Here is a 21,017-nt window from a genome sequence, read left to right on the forward strand (position 1 = left end):
CCTTGTCAGCTGTGTGCAAGGCAAGTGCCTTACCTGCTGTACTATTTTCTTCAGTCCCATGCTAATTTTCATATGCACATAATCAGAGTAACCGTTTAAGCAATTGTTAGTGGGAAAGCAGTAGCAAATCTTGAATTCACTAGAATCTAAAATTACTGTGAATGTCCCACCTCTAACATTTACTCATGTCTCAGAAGTTGTCCGTAGAACACATGTTCTTGCATGAAGCAGTGTGTTCTCAGATTTATAAAATGTAAATAAACTAACCTTGAGGTGTTTAGTATTGAGAATTTTTTTTTTCTTCTCAGGCCGTGCTTGGTATGAAATGGATTCTCTCAGTACTGCAAACACTGAGTTTTGCCTGGATGTGTTCAAAGAGCTAAACAGTAACAACACGGGAGAAAACATCTTCTTTTCCCCGCTGAGTTTGCTTTATGCTCTAAGTATGATCCTCCTCGGAGCCCGAGGAAACAGCGCAGGACAGATGGAAAAGGTATGACGGCAACCAGGGATTCCCCATAGCAGGAAGTCTTACAGGCTCTCCCTCTGTAGTGACACAGTTATTCACAGCTTTAGGCAAAGGGAATTACATCATCTTGGGAAAGTGAAAGCACATCTGGGAAAATCATATTTCCTACAAATGTATAATGGCCATTTCAATAATGATTCTAATAATGCTTGCGAAATACGGCTTTTTATTATCACTTATCACAAATTTCTGAAATTTACTTTTATTATTTTATTTTTTTATTGAGTCACCATGAGGTATGCAGCTACAAAGCTTTTTAGGATCAGGTTTCAGTCATACAATGATCTGACACCCATCCCTCCACCGGTGTCCATTTCCTATCACCAATAACCCCAATTTCCTTTCTGCCACCCGCACTCCTCCAGTCTGCCTCTATAGCTCTATGACAGGCACTTTCCTTCTGTCCCTCCCTTCCTCCCTTCCATCCATTCTCCCCTCCCCTCTTCTTTATCTCCCACCTGCCTCTGCCACCTAAATCTCCCCTCTCTTTCTCCTTTCTCTCTATCACTCTTTTCTCTGAGCACTACGGCAACACTGATACTAAGAGGTTATCATGTTTGCTCCTTTACCTGCTTTCAGCATGTTGTTCCTATCCAGAGTGATAGTTTCCAACTATCTTTGTCATAATGGACCCTTCTTTATCCCAACTGCATTCTCCCCCAGCACTTTGAAGTTTGCTTTTAGAGTTCCTTCTTTAAACTATTAAAACTTAACAGAGATCAAATATATGGCATTATACACATGCACACATATTCTATATATATATATATATATTTGGCCCAAGGGACTATATATGGTACCTGGGATTGAACCTGCATCAATTGCATGCAAGGCAAGCATCTTACTTGCTATACTATCTCTCTGACCCTATGGTACTATTATAGCACTGCACTGTAGCACCGTCCTCCCGTTGTTCATCAATTTGCAAAAGTGGGCCCAGTAATGTCTCCATTGTCAGTCTTGTTACTGTGTTTGGAATATCGAATACATCATGGGTAGCTTGCCAGGCTTTGCTGTGCAGGCGAGATACTCTAGGTAGCTTGCTGGGCTCTCTGAGAGGGGTGGAGGAATCGAACCTCAGTCCGCCTGGTTGGCCGCATGCAAGGCAAATGCCCTACCCGCTGTGCTATCTTAGAAATTGACATATAATAAAAATGAGAAGTTAAAACTTAAGAAACATTCATCAGTACATTTGAATTTCATAACCACTTCATGCAGCAGGCAGGGGCTGCCACTTTCATTTCACAGGTGGGGAAACTGAGATGGGGGGGTACATTTTAGCATTCACAGACAATAGTTAAGTGGTTAAATGTATATTTCTCTTTGCTGTGTGTAAAGTCTAGCAGGCTACTCCATTACTCTGGAGATACTTGCCTATCTTTTTTATTATTTTCCCTTATTTATTCTACATGTTGATTTTTAAAAAATTGATTTACTTGCACTTAAAATAGGCATTGTACTGGGAAAACATGGAATATTTTTACATAGCTTTGGATGGGCACTACCATAGCACAGGGTCTGAAAATAGTAAGAGAGAGGGGAAAACCTTGGGGACAGGAGCTTAGTCCCTGGAGTTTGACAAACAATGGCCTGCAGCAAGTCCCTTAATCTCCCCAGGATTCAAAGCCCCTAACAAGGACTGGTGATGATTCTTAATCTCGGAACTGTGGGGAGCAGTCCAGAATGTTGAAGTAGTTCAGAGTTTGGAATAGAGGACCGCTCAATGTTAGGTATCATTATTGATCTTTATTTGAAATGGAATAGCCAATAACTCTTGATATTCATAGATCTCGCATTGCTTCAAGCAGATCAATCCCTCTTTCTTTCTGCAGGTGCTTCATTTTAATCACATAGCAGAAGCATTCAAGCCAGAGCCTAACGACTCATCTCAGGTACGGATACACCTTCGCTGTGGCCAAGTGTTCTTGAACAACAGCAATGAGAAATGGTTCAGGTTGAGCCTTCTCTCTCTCTCTCTCTCTCTCTCTCTCTCTCTCTCTCTCTCTCTCTCTGTCCCATGAGTCACTAGTGATGTCTCCCATATCAACTCCTTTAATCTTGCTGATAGTCACTATAGTCTACAGAGTTTGATATGATGATAGCAATAATGCCCACAACAGAATCTTTCAAGCTTTCTTATTTAACTTACTGTCATCCTAACTCAAACTGGTTTTTTTTTTTTTTGCTTTTCGGGTCACACTTGGCGATGCACAGGGGTTACTCCTGGCTCTGCAGTCAGGAATTACTCCTGGTAGTGCTTGGAGGACAATATAGGATGCTGGGAATCAAATCCAGGACAGGCGTTTGCCTTGCACACAGCCCCAAACTATTCTGATATTGTGATAAATTTGCTTAATCAGTCACACCAAGACAATCTTAGGCAAAAAAGCAAGGAGATGTTATTACTATATAATTCATATATAGACCAGACCCCACTAGGCAACCAGCTGAAACTGTGGTCCTAAGCAGAGGTACGAAGTGCTTTAAATAGGAAGGTTCCTGGCAACATAGCACATTTGTGGGAAAAAGGGGATAAGAGTAAATGAATGGAATTTCTTTATTGATTGCCTGGTGACAATGCACTCAGGTACATTGCGGCCTATGGCAAGTCATGGGACTCGGAGAGGCATTCATTGCTGGGAATGTTTGTGGTGGATACATTCTTTTAATGTTCCATATAGACATTTGTTAACTTATTAAGTGTTTCTCTTCCCACCTAGGTAACAGGTGGGTTGGATCCTTCTGTTCTGTACTGGTGTGTGTTATGATTTATAACCTACTCATCATGTCCAGATTCCAGAATGGGCCACTCTGAGCTTTTGCCTCTGCCTGGCTCCCTGCTTACCTGTGTTTATCTCCCTGCTTATTTCTAACTTTCCCACCACTACAATAATCTATCAAGATAAGGTATTTCTTCAATCCAAAGGGTATAGGGTGAGCAGAGCAAAAAGTACAATGAGCCCTTCCTTACTTATCACAGTGTAGTCTGTGCCCCAAGCTGAGTTGGCCAAGGGTATCTGCGCTGCCCAATGCAGAGTTAGAATCCTTTCTTCAAATAGGTTTGGAAGTTTCAGTCAGCAAGGGGCCCGAGAGATCACTCTTATGCTCTGCCACAGAATTACACACTGAAGAGAAGGGCCTGAGCTCCCAATGCTCTGCTCTGGGCCGTGGGTCCTTAGTTCTTTCCAGCAAAGAATTCCTGTGACATCAGAATTCAACATGAATCCCACATGAAGTAGTTCTGTGTTTCGTCCTGTTTGAGAGAATACATACCTGCCTTCACAAAATACCTGCTTCACATTTATTGCTAGAAGATTGTAGCCCGCAGTGTGGGGCCCTGGGTGTTAGGGATGAGAGGCACATTCTCCTCCCTTATATCCATGAATTCTCAGGCACCTTTCAGATGCCTCAGAGTTGCATGCTTAAACATGAGGGACAGATGAATGTAGAAAGTGTCGCGGGCTGATGGGTTTGAGTCTGTGCTCTTCCAGGATACAGATGTTGAGGAGAGTGGACTGGAGAAGAAAATGATTCTTGGTTTTTGTTTTGCCTTTTGGGGCGACTCCCAGCAGTGCTCAGGGATCACTTCTGCTGGTGTTGGGGAACTATATATGATACCAGGGATTGAAGCCTGGCCAGTAGTGTTTCAAGCAGGTGCTATACACGCTGTACTGTCTCTCCAGCCCCAAGAAAGCGATTATTTAGGTACACAGCAGCATAAGAGGATGATCACCCCAAATTACACTCACTCCCTGCCATCAAGGAATTCTTTGTAAAAGGTTTTTGGAGTACACATCACTGGGGGTGACGAAGGCAGGTGTTTTGTAATAGCTTAGAGTTCTGCACACAGACCATAACCAAAGTCACACAATGGTGAGGTTATTGTTAGAGGGAACATGGAGGAGAAAAAGTGCTCCGGACTCTCCAATGCCTTGTCTGTCATCATTCACTGTCCTTTTATTCAGAGGCAAATACCTTGTTCCCTGGTGATTGTTTTCACATTATTTACAACTTTCCATTGGCAAGACATCAAGCCACCGAATAATCTGTTCTTTGTGTTGCAGTGCAGTGAGACTGGAAGGATTCATTCAGAGTTTGGAGTTCTATTCTCGCAAATCAACCAGCCAGATTCTAACAACACTCTCAGCATCGCCACCAGGCTCTACGGGACAAAGGCAGAGGCATTCCAAGAGGTAAGCTTGCCTGGGAAGGTGTCAACAAGTGCAGTGCATCACTGAATTCACAGTCTGCTCCCTCAGATGAGGAGCAGGGAAGGTTGCACGCATCCCTCTGTAAGAGGTTAAAGCTGAGTCTGGAGTTTTAGGAAATGATTTTTACCACTCTTATTTTAAGTTGAGAAGTGTCAAGTAAAACTTTATTTTTACCAAATCAACAAAGTTGTGGGCTGGAGCGATAGCACAGCAGTAGGGCGTTTGCCTTGCACGCGGCTGACATGGCTGACCCAAGTTTGATTCCTCCACCCCTCTTAGAGAGTTCGGCAAGCTACTGAGAGTATATTGCCTGCACGGCAAGGCCTGGCAAGCTACCTGTGATGTATTCGATGTGCCAAACACAGTAACAACAAGTCTCACAATGGAGACGTTACTGGGCCTGCTCGAGTAAATCGATGAACAACGGGAGGACAGTGTCAGTGACATCAAAGTTGTCCAACAACTAAGGGTGGGATGAAATACTGAAAAATGTTGGTAATGGACAAGAAGAAAAGCAAAACACATTTTTCATCTTACTTCAATAATTCTTTTTTTTTTAACCCTTTGGTTTTGGGGTCATACCTCGGAGTGCTCAGGGCTCATTACTGACTTTGTGCTCAAGGATCACTTCTGGTAGTACTCTAGACTATAAGCAATACTAGAACTCAAACCTAGGTCAGTTGTGTGCAAAATGAACATCTTACTCACTGCACTATCTCTCTGGCTCTCTATTCAACAAGTCTTAATAAAATTGTTTGGGTCACACCTCGCAATACTCATGGTTTATTCCTGGCTCTGAACTCAGGACTTACTCTTGTTAGTGCTCAGGGTACCATATGGGGTTCTGGGATTCAAACCTGGGTCAACAGTGTGTAAGGCAAGTGCCCTACCTGTTGTGCTATCATGGTAGTCCCCTATTATTTTTGGCGTGGCACACCTAGTGATGCTCAGGGGTTACTCCTGGTTCTGCACTCAGGAATTACTCCTGCCTCAGAGTATTAAGAGTTAGTGAAAAGCATATAGTACTGAGCATTAGACCTTATCTCACTTTTATTTATACATATGACTCTGAGTGAGTCACATGTATCTTTAAGAGAGGATTGAACTAAATTCTTTCCAGTCCCCAAACAGGAATGCTAAATCATTTCCAAAACAGCATTATAAAATAGTTTTATTGAGTATTTGCTATGTGTCAATCACACTATTTAATACAATGTTAGGCATTATCTAATGCGTTCCTTACATAGTCATAGGATATAGGCACAATGTTGTCATTAATTTTACAATACTGCAACAGATTCTGAAAAGTCAAGTTGACCAAGATCATAAAATAATTAAGAAGCAAAGTCCAGATTTGATCCCTATTCAAAGCCATTTTTTTTTCCTGGTTCTAAAGTCATCCTTCTGTTATTAAGGTGAAAGATGGACATCACTGACATAGCTCTTGTTTGAATAGCGTTATTTTAGTGCCAGCTGGGTGTAACAAGATGAAGATCCGAATTTTTAATGCTCTTCCATATTCTGCTGGTACACGCTGTTCCTGACATTTTATTGTCAGAATTTGTGCAACTTGGTATGTCCCAAACTAGACCAAACATATTTCAGAGGCATTTCTTTATGCCTTTTCTTAGAAGCACAGAGGGAACTTTATGGAAAAAAAAAAGACTGCTGAAGTAACAGAGATTAACAAGTACCATCTTTGTCATTGGCAAACTTTCAGGGGAAATGTGGTTGTGGAGAGTTAATTGAAAGAGAGACTTAGATTCTTTCTTCTAAATTTGCAGTTATAAGTGAAGGACTTGTAGTATATATTTTTTCAAGTTCACATAAAGTTGAAAAGTATCAGAGATTTGTGTCATTAGTTTTATTCATATTGATTTTTTTGGGAGATTGCTATATACCATGCGAAGGAAACTTAACCTTTTTAGACCTCAAACAATCAAGTTAACAAATCATGCTAGTGTTCAGTTTTCCTGACAGACTGTCCAAGTCAGTTATTTATTTTAGGTAGGAAAGTTAATGAGCACATGGAAAGGTATCCACTTGTTTGTGTTTTGTCATTCTGCTTTTAATGGCTTAGATTAAGAGTGCCAATGAAAAGATGAAGAAATGGTGAAAAATTTGGGAATATTTGTTTTAGAAAGAATTTCTATTAGGATAAAATGATTATTTTCTAAAGAAGTAATATGATAGATTCCACATCACCTGGCAGTACTAAAAAATGCTTGAGAATTGCTCTGGGCGGTGCTGAGGGGTTAATTGGCACCACGCTAGGACTGCTTTTGTAGACAAGGCGCTGGGCTGTCTTTCTGGCCCCTGGCTTCTGTTTTCAGATCTACACAGGAGAGCTACTTTTTAATTTTTCTGATCTTGGGATCAGACCAAGCTTTATGACCATTTCTTTACGCCTAGCTCAGGAATCACTCCTGGCAGTGCTGGGGGGTCATATATGATCCCAGGGATCAAGCTTGGATCCACTGCCTGCAAGACAAGAGCTTTACATGCTGTAATATATCTCTGGCCCAAGGTACACTGCTTTCGTCTGAGTCTTTTGATTCTAGGATACACTTAACTATAGAATTTTATTATCCTTACTATTGTCTTTTCTTTTTATAGACATATTTAAACTGTTCTGAGAAACTGTACAAAGCCAGGCTGCAAGCTGTTGATTTTGCACAGTCCACGGAAGAAACAAGGAAAGCTATTAATGCTTGGGTTGAAAGTAAAACAAACGGTAAGAACAGGCACAGGTGTATCTTTAGACTTTATTCACGCTGTATTGACATTCTCCCTGGGCCGCTGCTAGCAAGGAGGCTGAGGCCAGACCCGACCCCGGGAGATCGGGGGAACGGGGGAAGATGGTGGCATTTTAATTTTTACAATAACATCCTAAATGATCTACACCAAGTGACTTTCAGAAAGGGAGCAATTCTACTTATACTTAATTCTCTCTCCGACCTCTTCCCCCCACTTTATCTAAACCCTGTGGTTTGCAAAGTAGCTTATGATGACTTGTTACAGGTATTTGATATTCCCACCAATCCCACCACCACTGTCACCTGTCACCTTCCCTCCAGTGACGTCTCCATTTTCCCAACCACCTTTCAAGCCACTCCCATTAGCAGGCCCATAATCATTTATTTTATATTGCTAGTTACCACTGAATGACTAACAGACTGATCAAAACATATTTCAGTAAAAAGAATTTGTGAACATTGTTGCAACTCGCCTTGTCTGAGGGTTTACTAAGTTGTTGTTGCAAGCTAAGCCTTCTGTGTTCATGCTTTTGTTAGTCGAGATTGTTAGGCTTCTTTGTTACATTCCCATCCAATCGGGTGTACTATTACTAAATACTACTACTACTACTACTACTACTACTACTACTACTAATTACTACTACTACAGACATGTCAGTATTACAGAATTTAGAGATGTCCAGAGAATCCAGAATATTTAACTGGACAGTCTGGCTGGAGGTAGGGCGGCAGCTTTTGGGTGCTGAGTGCAGCTACCAGGGGGTAGGGTGGAAGCTGGGCCACGTCCTTCCTGAAATTGCCCCGAAGGTCACAGCTGGAAACGGTATCCAAGGCCAATTGATCTCCTGAGAGATATTTCCGAGTTTCTGAAACAAGGCTGGTAGAGGAACTCAGATGGCAACTGAATGGATGGAATGTGGGTGTGGCTCTCATTTCTACTGTATAGACGTATTATTGATAAATATCTTGGCATTAAAGTTAGTTAAATTTGAATCTGTCACTGTCACTGTCCTCCCATTGTTCATCGATTTGCTGGAGTGGGCACCAGCAATGTCTCCATTGTGAGACTTGTCAAACCTGGGTCAGCTACATGCAAGCCCTACCCACTGTGCTATTGCTCCAGCCTAGTTTGAATCTATATTTCATAATTTAAAAATGCACCTGTATGTTTTGGTAAATATTTCTTTGTAAAAAATTCTGATGAAATATTTGATTCCAAAGATTTTCAACTTTTACTTAAAATATTTCATTTAAAATAGTTGAAATAGGGGCTCAGAGCGATAGGACAGAGGATAGGGTCTCTGCCTAGCATTAGGTCTACTGAGGTTCAACCCCTGGCATCCTATGTGATCCCCCAAGCATTGCTAGGAGTAATTTCTGAGTGCAGAGTTACGAGTAACCCCTGAGCATCAATAGCTGTGGCCCCCGAACAACCAAAAATAGTTAAAGCAAACAAGTGGAGTGAAGAATATAATGAATCCTTTAAAACTATCACTCAGCAGCATTATTGAAAAACAAAAAAAATTACTGTTCACTGCTAAGACTCATTTTTTATTTTTGTCCCTTTTCTAACAACACCTGTCCCAGGTGTGTTTGGTGCGAATCTTAACTGTTTAATTGTTTTTAGCTATTTTTAAAGAATGCATCACAACACCATTGTTACCTTAGAAAATTAAAACTAATTATCTAATGTTAGCAAATACTCATTCTGTTTTCTTATTGGTCTGGTTCTTTTATTTATTTTTGTTTGAGTCAAGACCCAAATCATGTTTGTTCCGTGCAAGTGGTGGATATAATCCCTACATTTATTTTATTTTGTGGCTCTGTGTTCAGGGATCACTCCTGGTGGAGGGTGTATATTAGGGGATCAGATGTGTTGCCAAAGATTAAACTTGGTTTCATACAAGAAAAGGAGTCTAATTGCTGGACTATCATTCCATTCTAATTCCTTGCATTTCGGTTTTTTTAAATAGCACAGCGGTAGGGCGTTTGCCTTACAAGTGGCCAACATGGCCAACCCGAGTTCGATTCCTCCGCCCCTCTCGGAGAGCCCGGCAAGCTAGCGAGAGTATCTCGCCCGCACTGCAGAGCCTGGCAAGCTACCTGTGACGTATTCAATATGCCAAACACAGTAACAACAAGTCTCATGACGGAGACGTTACTGAGCCCGCTCGAGCAAATTGATGAACAACGGGAGGACGGTAATACCGTGATATATATATATATATATATATATATATATATATATGACTATAACAGTCATATTATAAGTCAACAGATAAAAAATGAGATAAGCAATTGAGATAAAAATGCACAGAAAAGCATTGCATGTATTTTTGCCCCATAATGAATGATCAGAGAGCAGAGCTGACCACATCAGCGATGTATTTATGTACCACAGGTCACTGGGCCCGCTCGAGTACCACAGGGCAGGAAAATAAAACATTTGTCACTGAGAAGGGTCCTGTCCATGATCACTCATGCTGCCTCCCAGAAATGAACCAAACTCATTCAACCCTATTCCCACACATTAAAACTTCTCTAGTTATTTAAATTGTTTATTAGTTTAGATCTACATTTTTTGGTGCCAGGAATAGAACCCACAGTCCTAGCTACTCTTAAATTTCATGCTGTTGAATTCTTAAATCCTGCGTTTAACTTCTTAAATCAGTCTTTTGTTGTGAGATTCACTTGTGTGCTTGTTTGCTACACAGATTATTCCTTTGATTGATGCCTATCTTATTCTCTGAATAAACCTAAATTCTCGGAATGAACTTTTATATCACTTAATCACTTAATCACTTAATCCCTGTTATTCATCGATTTATTCGAGCGGGTGCCAGTAACGTCTCCATTCATCCCGGTTGCGTGCTAGCGTAGCCCAGTGGTATCTGTTCGTTCTAGGAACATGCAGAGCCTCAAACCGATCATTTAGGGTCTTGACGAAGAAGTCTGACCATCTTATAGGTGGGCGTCCATGTGATCTTTTGATGTCCCGTGGAATCCAATCAGTAATGGCTCTAGTCCAGCGGTTGTCTGTAAACCTCATTACGTGTCCAGCCCATCTGATTTTTGATGTCTTGGCAAATGAGACAGCGTCCCTGATTCTTGAGCGTTGACGAAGATCAGAACTCCGGATTCTATCTCTCATTTGAGTGAATCGTGATATTCCAAGCATAGTTCTTTCGATTCCTCTTTGAGAGACCCGAATAGCGTTCTCATCCTGTTTTCGTAGGGTCCAGGTCTCTAAGGCATATGTTAATGCAGGAAGAATAGTGGAATCAAAGAGATGTGCTCGTAGCTGGAGTTTCTTTGTCCTTTTAGTTATTTCTTCAATGCTCTTGAAGGCATTCCAAGCCGCTCTCTTCCTCCTGCGCAACTCAGGTGCCAGGTCATTCATCATGTTGATTTCTCGACCTAGGTATATATAACTGTTGCATTCGGAGATGGTGGTTCCGTTGAGAGCGAATGGAGTGTCAGGAACAAGGCTGTTTCTCATAAACATTGTCTTCGTAAGATTCAGCTGTAGTCCGACCTTTCCACATTCACGGTCAAAGTCATTCAGCATTTGTGCCGCTTGGCTGATGCTTGGTGTTATTAGAACGATGTCATCAGCAAAGCAGAGGTGGTGTAGTTGCCGACCATCTATCTTCACTCCCATTCCTTCCCATTCCAGTCGTCGCATGACGTTCTCGAGGGTGGCACTGAAGAGTTTCGGTGAAATGCTATCACCCTGCCGAACCCCTCTCTTGACATCAACGATCACTTCTTTGTAGAATGGTGAGATCTTGGTAGTGAATCCGCAATAGAGCTCACGAAGGATCCTGATGTATTGAGTTTGTACACCCTGATTGGCTAGGGCTTCCATGACTGCTTCCGTCTCAACAGAATCAAAGGCCTTCTTTAAATCAATGAACGTTAGACAGAGCGGCATCTTGAACTCTCGAGATACCTCAATGAGCTTGGTTATTGTGTGGATATGGTCGATGGTACTGAATCCTTTTCGGAATCCAGCTTATTCACATGGATGTCCTTCATCTAGTGTTCTGCTAATCCTATTCAGGATGACTCGAGTGAATAGTTTGTAGATGACAGACAATAGGCAGATTGGGCGATAGTTGCCAATGTCATGGATGTCTCCTTTCTTGTATAGTAGTATAGTCCTGCTGGTTTTCCATTGGGATGGAACCTTGCATTCAGACAGGTAGCGTGTGAAGAGTCGAGCCAATGTATATCTTTTATATCAAGTTTGGTAAATATTTGGAGTAATTTTAATATGGATTTATTATGGCTGGTGTTGCCAAGAGTGCTATGATGTATGACTTTTGGTACACATACTGTGGACAGTTTTGTTGGGCATACACACTGAAATGGAGTTTATCACTAGAATTTTAGAGGATACCAGTTTTATGAAATAGTTTTTCCCTTTTTGCTTGTCCAAACAGTAAATAAAATTTATACTTGCCTAGTTTTTTAGTAGAATCAGCACACTCTTTTTCTACCATGGATTTTTATACTATATTAATAGTTATGATTGCCATTTAATTATTTTCTTTGTACTATTTTCATTTTAAATTGTTTTCCTCCCTAACTTTTTGAAATCCAAATACTGATTTGATTTTCAATCTTTTTAAATTTTAGTTTATGCATTCTATTTTTATTTATTTATTTATTTTTTTGCTCTTTGGGTCACACCCAGCGATGCACAGGAGTTACTCCTGGTTCATGCACTCAGGAATTACTCCTGGCGGTGCTCGGGGGATCATATGGGATGCTGGGAATCGAACCCCGGTCGGCTGTGTGCAAGACAAACGCCCTACCCGCTGTGCTATTGCTCCAGCCCCAGTTTATGCATTTTAGATAATACATTTCTTTCAGGGAGAATTTTAACTCCATTTTACATTCTTCCATATGTGTTTCACTATCATGCTGTTAAAATATTCTCTAACATAGAAATTTCATCACTGGCTCATGGCTATTTAAAATAAATTTCCAAACACCTGGAAATTATCTAATTGCCCTCTATTTTTATTCTTAGCTTAACTCACTATAATCTATCATAATAAGAATTCAGTTGTTTTGGATACAGAGAAATACTACAGGGAGAGGGTAGGTAATTGTTTTGCTCCCAGATGACCCTGGATCAATCCTGTGCACTGCCAGGTATGGCTCCACTTACCTCCTCCAAAAAATCCAATTATTTTGAAATTTCTTGTGACTTTTTGCTATATAAGCATGTTTCGATGTTGTTAAAATTTCTATATGCACCTAAAATAATGTACATTCCAATGGTAATATTTATGGTTGATTTCTTTTGCTTACTTTTTTCTGTTTTGTCATGTATTGAGAAATCTGTACTAAGACTGTTTTCATGTAGTTTTTGAGGTTTTATTTGAAAGGGAGGGAGGGAGGAAGCAGAGAGAGAGAGAGACAGAGAGAGAGAGAGAGAGAGCCCTGGCACACATCCAGCATTAAAATAAATATGAACGTATGAAAGTCCCCATCTCCAGAGGGGAAATACAGGCGACACATGTGCTCAGGTACTGCCTGGCTTGGCAGCATGTGGCCTCTGGCGGCGCATGCGCGCCCTAAGATTGTTTTCAGTTCTCTGAGTGATGCTCTTTTGCTGTACATATGCACACATTTTGAAGCTGTCTTAGGTGTGCAGACAGTTAAAATTTCTCTGCCGGTCTGGTTCACTTGTCCTCTTTGTTATTATAAAATATTTCCTCTTCCTTGTCAGGTGCTGGACTTTATTTTCCCCCCTCTAGTTTAGAGAGACTAAAAGTGTCCTTTAAGTTCTTGTTCTCCATTTACTACTATGTTTCTCCTTGTCTAGGTTGAGGAGAATAACTCATCAGATTGTGAGAGTGAAAAAGACGCACCAAACTCTCCATCGGGGACTTTTGTCTGGGTTTTCCTCTCTCTGGAGTTCTCAGCTTTCTGCTTAGCTGCCTTGCGTCTCTGAAATGCAGTTTGGTTTTCCTAGCATTTTTTCTGATAGCAACCAACCGTCCTGTCGCACTACCTTCTGGGGTCGATCTTGTTCATATTTTCAGGCTCTGCATCCGTGTTACTTATGGCCAACAGTAAACTTGAGAGAGAACCAGTGTAAGCCATCAAGCTCCCGTTTTCTTAGGCATGCATTGAATGCTTAATGGTGCACCCATTTGAGTCAGCTTTCCATACTGTTCTTGTCATGTAACTTTGTCAGTCAGCAGTTGCACTCTTGGCCTGAGGAAATCCCTTTATATCTCCTCTAATGTAAATTCTAAGAATTTCTTCTTCCTTTCTTTTTCCCTCTGCATAAAATTTGTTGAGTAAAATACATATTTCCCCTGGAGTTTTCATATCTAGATAATGATGACTGTGACTGAAAATGTCATTTATAATTTCTCTTTTTTAAATATTATGTATAAATTGAGATGTAGTTACAGCTAGAAATTTGGTAACATTTTAATCTTTTTCTGGTGGTCTTCATTGTAAGTGCTGCAAAGCAAATAATGTCTGGATGCTTCTTTTATACGATTGTTAGTGGCTATTGATACTTATTTTTTAGGTCAATTATTTCACTAAAGGTCATAAAATTAATATATTACAATTCTTATAATATATTGTAATATATTGCTTCTTAGTCAACCAGCATACTCCTATAGGAAAAACTTCATAAAATATTTGGTTACCTTAAGGACAGTTTTTTTTTTCCCTTTATTTTATTTTATTTTTTTTAAAGTTGTAGATTTACAATTTTTTGTGCTTTGGTTTCAATTATACAATGATCAGATACCCATCCCTCCACCAGTGCCCATTTTCCACCACCATGGATAATATCCCTCCCACCCCCATCCCCCCATCCCCCCTGTCTCTGTGGCAGGGCAATCCCCTGTGTTCTCTCTCTCCTTTTGGGTGTTGTGGTCTGCAAAAGAGGCATTGAGTGGCAAACATGTTCAGTCCATAGTCTACTTTCGACATGCATCTCCCCTCCTGGGAGGATCCTCCAAACATCCTTTATTTGGTGCTCCCTTCTCTATCTGAGCTGCCCTTTCCTCTAGGATACCCGGCTGGCCTCTAAGTTATGGAGTAATCCTCCTGGTGCTGATCTCAGCTATTCTTGGGTATTAATCTCATATTTTGTTACTTTATATCCCCCAGATGAATGCAATCTTTCTATGTCTATCCCTCTCTTTCTGACTCATTTCGCTTAGCATGATACTTTCCATATTGTACCACTTGTATGTAAAGTTCATGACTTCATCTTTTCTAAGAGCTACATAGTACTCCATTGTGTAGATGTACCAAAGTTTCTTTAACCAGTCATCTGTTCTTGGGCATTCAGGTTTCTTCCAGTTTCTGGCTATTGTAAAGAGTGCTGCAATGAACAAACAAGTGCAGATGTCACTTCGACTATACATTTTTGCCTCTCTGGGATATATTCCCAGGAGTGGTATTGCTGGGTCAAATGGGAGCTCAATTTCTAATTTTTTGAGAATCGTCCATACTGTTTTCCAGAAGGGCTGAACCAGTGGACATTCCCACCAACAGTGAAGGGGTGTCCCTTTCTCGCCACATCCACACCAGCATCGGTTGCTTTTGTTCTTTTGAATGTGGGCCAGTCTCTGAGGTGTGAGATGGTATCTCATTGTGGTTTTGATCTGCATCTCCCTGATGATTAATGATGTAGAGCATTTTCTCATGTGCTTTTTTGCCATTCGGATTTCATCTTTGAGAAAGTTTCTGTTCATTTCATTGCCCCATTTTTGGATGGGGTTGGATGTTTTCTTCTTGTGGAGTTTAACCAGTATTTTGTATATCCTGGATATCAACCCCTTGTCAGATGTGTATTCGGTGAATATCCTTTCCCATTCTGTAGACTGTCTTTGTATTTTGGTCACTGTTTCTTTGGAGGTGCAGAAGCTTCTTAGTTTAAGATAGTCCCATTTATCTATCTCTGTTTTCACTTGCTCGGCCAGTGGCGTGGCATCTTTGAAGATACCATTAGCTTCAATGTCATGGAGGGTTTTGCCAACTTTATCTTCAATGTACCTTATGGTTTCTGGTCTGATGTTGAGGTCTTTAATCCATTTTGATCTTACTTTTGTACATGGTGTTAGGCAGAATTCTGAGCCTATTTTTTTGCATGTAGCCGAAGGACAGTTTTTTTTAATGAGGGTGAGAGGAAAGAAAAATCTAGAAAAGAGTTTTCAGATTATTTTCTCTCCAGTACTACTTTTCAAAATAATATTTTACTTTCCCTCAGGAAACTTTAAAAGTGGCCAGTGAGTTTTCTTTTCTTAAGTACCAGCATGAATTCATAAATTGAAACATTTGACAAGGGCAGACTTCATGGCCAGGACAAAGAGATCTTATGGCATCTTAAATTTGTAACCAGTCTTATAAAAGAAATGGTTCCAACTTTCCTGCCATCATTCAATTCTATTATCAAATAGGTCGAGTCCAAGTACCTTAACCATTCTTTTTCTATTATAAGGAAAAGTTACCAACCTCTTTACAAAAGGCACAATTGACCCTGCTTCCATCCTTATCCTGGTGAATGCTATTTACTTCAAAGGACAATGGGAACATCAGTTTCAGAAAAGAGAAACGGTTAAAAGACCCTTTCATCTACCGGGGGTAAGTTTCTCATTCTTGATTAACGTTCACCTTGGGAGAAGGAGATCATGGTTAATGAACGATTCAGAAAGTTGTCCCAGAAACCCTGGTCTACATTTTCTTAGAAATGAGTTTTTCTACAAACTTTAGCTTAATTTTTCCTTGCATAGTGACAGTAAGCATTCTCACAGGGCACCTAGGACCCCAGATACCCTGGCAGAAAATAAAACCCTTTATTTTCTCACCGGCTTCTCTCTGCCTTTTACCCCTTATAGGCTCGGTTTCTTTTCTTTTGCAGAGCACAAAGCATTCTGCATTCTTCTACAAAGTATCTCCCCAGAGAGTCTCTATCATGGCATTAGAAAAAAGAAAATGATCCTATGATATCATGCTCCACCTGAATCATTTCAGGAGGGAACACTAGCTCTTTGGGGGAAATGCCTACGATAGCTATTATTTTTATTACCATACCTCTGCGCTATCTAGGTATTACTGTATCTATTACTCAAACTGGCCAGACCCCAATAAGGACTGATTTTATAATAGTAGTTAGTAACCCTTGCAAAGAAGTGAATAAAGGGTATACCCGTGAGTGTTTTGCCCATATCTTTCTACTGTCAATGGACGCATTCATGTGATGCAAGAAAATTGGTAGCTATGCATACACATATGTAGCTGTTCTACCTAGTTACAATGTTTTCCTTTTTAATTTTTTAAAAAAAATTTTTAACACCAACAGGGTAAAAGTGTGATTGTGGAGATGATGTATCAAATCGGGACGTTTAAATTCGCCTTCATCAAGGAGCCAGAGATGCGTGTCCTTGAGCTGCCCTACGTGAACAGCAGACTGAGTATGATTATCCTGCTTCCCACGGGAGCAACTAATCTAGAAGAGGTAAAGTTACGAAAAAGGCCAAGACAGCCAATGTAAGTGTGCACGGGCACCTGCATGCCTGAGGAGCCAGTGTAGGCACAAATGAATATCCCATTGGAGGTTTAGCAACATTGCCCCAGGGGATGCATGGGTTGGGGAACAACAAACGCTGGTCCTGGCCTCCAGGACAGCAGACTTATGGGAAAATTCCCCCCCCCCCCTTTTTTAAAACTTTTATTAGTGAGGCACCATGAGGTACAGTTGTAGACTTACAAATTTTTGTGCTTGGGTTTCAATTATACAATGATCGAGTACCCATCCCTCCACCAGTGCCCATTTCCCACCACCACGAATCCCAGTATTGCTCCCACCCCGCACCCCCCATCCCACCCTGCCTCTGTGGCAGGGCATTCCCCTCTGTTCTCTCTCTCCTTTTGGGTGTTTTGGTCTGCAAAAGAGGCGTTGAGTGACAATCATGTTCGGTCCATAGTCTACTTTCAGCATGCTTCTCCCATCCTGAACTGAACGAACATGAGATACAGTTACAGGCTTTCATGTTTGAGTTTCAACCATACAATGATCAAACACTCATCCCTCCACCAGCACACACTCTCCACCAGCAATGTCCACAGTATACCCCCCTTTTACACCCCTTCCCCTACCCCCATGACAGACAATTTCCCCCATACTCTTTCTCTACTTTGGGACTTTATGGTCTGCAATACAGATACTGAGTGGTCATCATGTTTGGTCCTTTGTCTACTGTCAGCATACATTTCCCATCCTGAACAATTCCTCCAACCATCATTGTCTTAGTGATCATTGTCTATTCCAGCTGCCTTCTCCCCCAGCTCAGGAGAAAAACTTCCAACTATGGGGCAATATTCCTAGCCCTTGTTCCTACAGTCCTTGAATTTCCCTTATTCTTGTCTGAAGAAATGCCCATGGATTTGAAAGTGCCTCATTTGTTAGTACACCTGTGTTGACCATTGAACACCTGGGAAATATATTTCTGTGATAAAGAAATTATAATATTGCTTGAGGTTCCTGTCTATGGAAATCTCTCTTTCTCTTCAGAGCATGACTTAGTCATGGATACTATGATATTGGGGTCTCCCTGCCAATTGAGCATGCTGGTTTTGTGTGGAAAGGAGTGGTAGAGCCACTAAGAAATGTGGTGGTGGTGGGAGTTTGGGTCTAACCCCATTTTCCATGGTTACAGCCAATCCACACCTTCTCAGCCTTGCTGGGACCCCTGCTGTTCTGCTGCAAGACAGTATTTAGGGGTGCTGTTTGAGCTTTAGGTATCCTGAGGAAGTTGATGTAGACACATAATAGAAAAAACCTGGTTGGAGGTTTCTAAGCCAGACAGTCCCTGTGCTAGATAAAACCATGTGGCACCAGTGCCAGAGAGATAGTCTAGTGGGCAAGCCTTGCCTTGCATGGGGGCAGACCTGCGTTTGGGTTTGATCCCTGGCACCCCACATGGTCCCCTCAGCCTCACCAGGAGTGAATCCTGAGTGCAGAGCCAGGAGTAACCTGAGCAACTATTGGGTGTGGCCACAAACAAACAAACAAACACACAAACCAAAGCAACCAAAGAAAAAACATTGTGGCACAAGCAGGGGAGGGATAGTCTCTTCAAACACCTGGGTTGGGATATGAACATTTGGATTTCTCTGAAATGCAGCATGGTCATGAGCATGAGCTCAGCTTTGACTCAGCTGGATATGGATTTGAGTGACTTAATCATGGGTGTCAGTGGTGGGCTGTGGTAGAGGCATTGATAAGGAGATGTCTTGTGGAAGCAGTTTTGAAATGGTCTTTATAATGTATAAATCATTCATTTACTTATTCATTCATTCATTCATGCACCAAAACATTGAGCACCTTTTATGGACCCAGAACTTTGCAGGGTTCTGGAAATGCTGACACGTGTGGTCCCAACAGAATAAATTGTGCAGTGTAGCCAAGTGCTCTGTAGACTCTGCACTGAGCCCTGAGGAATTAGAGAAAATCTAAGTTAGAATGAAGAAGAGTTCCGATAGAGTCAGTTTGGTGCCAGCCTCTTTGTATGAGAAGCTAGGTAGGTGGGATAAGATATTAGAGCAAAGAGCACAGAAAAATCACCTAAGCCCAATAGATTGAGATGGACCATCTCAAGAAGTCACGGTAACTGTGATAAGTTTGGAAAGGGACAAAGGAAAAGAGATTAAGGAAGAAAATATGCACGTGTGCATTGTGTGTGTGTGTGTGTGTGTGTGTGTGTGTGTGTGTGTGTGTGTTCTGCACCATGCTTCATGGTGTTCAGGGCTTTCTCTTGCCTCTGTGCTCAGAGATTACTTTTGGTGGTGCTTAGGGGTTGAACTGGTGTCAGCTATGTGTAAAGCAAGCATTCTTGTACTAACTCTCCCACTCCCAGAAAATCCATTTTTATTTAAGTGTGATTTTATGTTGTTAACAGGAGGAGAGGACGACAAAAAAGTTTTCAAGTCATGGACTAGAATGACACAGTTGGACATGCCAGAGTATCGTTATGGGAAGAGCTAGCTGGAGAATTTCAAATGCCCGAGGAAAGATGTTGGAAGGGTTCATAATATGAAACGGAATAGAGAATGTGAAATCAGGCTGTGAGGCAGCTTGGGAAACCTGAGCAGAAAGATGGGAGGGAGTTGAGCTGCTAGGCAGAGACCTAAAGGCACCCGTGGTCCAGCTTTAGGAGTAGCGTAGGAGAGGCAAGAAAGGATGGGAGGGAATTACCTAGAGTGGAACAAGGTGAACCTGGCCTTACAGCGGCCAAAGGAGAAACACAGAAGGTGTTATGACATGTTTCAGATTTGAGAACCAAGAAGAAATGGTTGATTCCTGTAGAAGACAGAAACGCTATCTTCAGAGGAATTAGAGGGAGTGCAGGGAAAGCCTGCTACTGAGGGAGAATTAAAGCCAAAGACTGAGATGCAGTGAAGGTTACTTCACAACATATCCGTGAGAAGCAGACAGCAGTGCAGGAAGACGTGGCTGAAAGCAAGGTCCTGCCTAGACACGACTTACACATATTTTATTTATTATCTTGTGGGGTCTGTGAGTCACACCCAATAAGTGCTCAGGAGCTACTCCTGGCTCTGTGCTCCTGATGGTGCTTGCCTGAACATATCTGGTACCAGGGATAGAACAGGGGTTAGTGGGAAGCAAGACAAGTGCCTTCTCTCCTAAACGATCTCTCTGGTCCTTGAGCATATTTTAAAGGTAGGGAAGAAACAAGTGATGACATTGAATCATTCACAGTGAGGACTATAGAAGTGAATCTCATTCCATGCAGGGAAGCAAGGTTTTCTCATGCGTGCTCCTCTCTGTCTTCTGTCTTAGATAGAAAAGCAGCTGAACCTGAAGACATTTCATCAGTGGACCCATGCTTCTGACATGATGGAGAGGGAAGTTGAAGTACACATTCCCCGGTTCAAACTGGAAATCAAATATGAGCTGAATTCCCTGCTAAAGTCCCTCGGGATGAAAGATATCTTCAACCAGATGAAAGCGAACCTTTCTGGAATATCACCAGTCAAGGGCCTGTTTTTGTCCAAGGTCATCCACAAGTCCTACGTGGACGTCAATGAAGAGGGCACAGAGGCAGCGGCAGCCAATGGGCTCAACGTTGTAGTCAAAAGACTCCCCCTCCGAGTCCAGTTCATGGCAAATCATCCCTTCCTGTTCTTCATAAGACACATTCACACCAATACAATTCTCTTCTGTGGTAAGCTTGCCTCTCCCTAAGAGAACAGGATTGGTTTAGTCTCAGCACCACAGAGGAAGTGCAGGGACAAAGCCACGAAGGAGTGCTACTCGGATTCACATGCTCTCAAGCATCACTTTGCTCACCTGCCCAATGGGTTCAGGATCTCTTCTAACTTAATCCAAGCGTTAAACTCAGAATAATCATGGAAGAAGGCATATTTAACCCTCCACAAGCTTTCTGACTTTCTCATTTGAGTTCTTTCTCGGTGACTGGATCTCTAGCCAATGAGAAAAATTTATAGCAA

The 21,017-nt window shown here is 41.5% G+C and overlaps 1 protein-coding gene across 1 annotated transcript; it reads left to right on the plus strand.

The window, feature by feature from the left end:
* Positions 1–325: 325 nt before the first annotated feature.
* Positions 326–20,751, plus strand: SERPINB11 (serpin family B member 11). Its single transcript, XM_056106982.1, has 7 exons — positions 326–493; positions 2,362–2,421; positions 4,594–4,722; positions 7,357–7,474; positions 15,985–16,127; positions 16,846–17,001; positions 20,347–20,751. Exons 1-7 carry the CDS (start codon positions 326–328, stop codon positions 20,749–20,751), a joined length of 1,179 nt encoding a protein of 392 aa, XP_055962957.1.
* The last annotated feature ends 266 nt before the right edge of the window (positions 20,752–21,017 follow it).

This window comes from Sorex fumeus, unplaced genomic scaffold (assembly GCF_029834395.1).
Source record: "Sorex fumeus unplaced genomic scaffold, SorFum_2.1 ptg000151l, whole genome shotgun sequence".
Classification (NCBI taxonomy): domain Eukaryota; kingdom Metazoa; phylum Chordata; class Mammalia; order Eulipotyphla; family Soricidae; genus Sorex; species Sorex fumeus.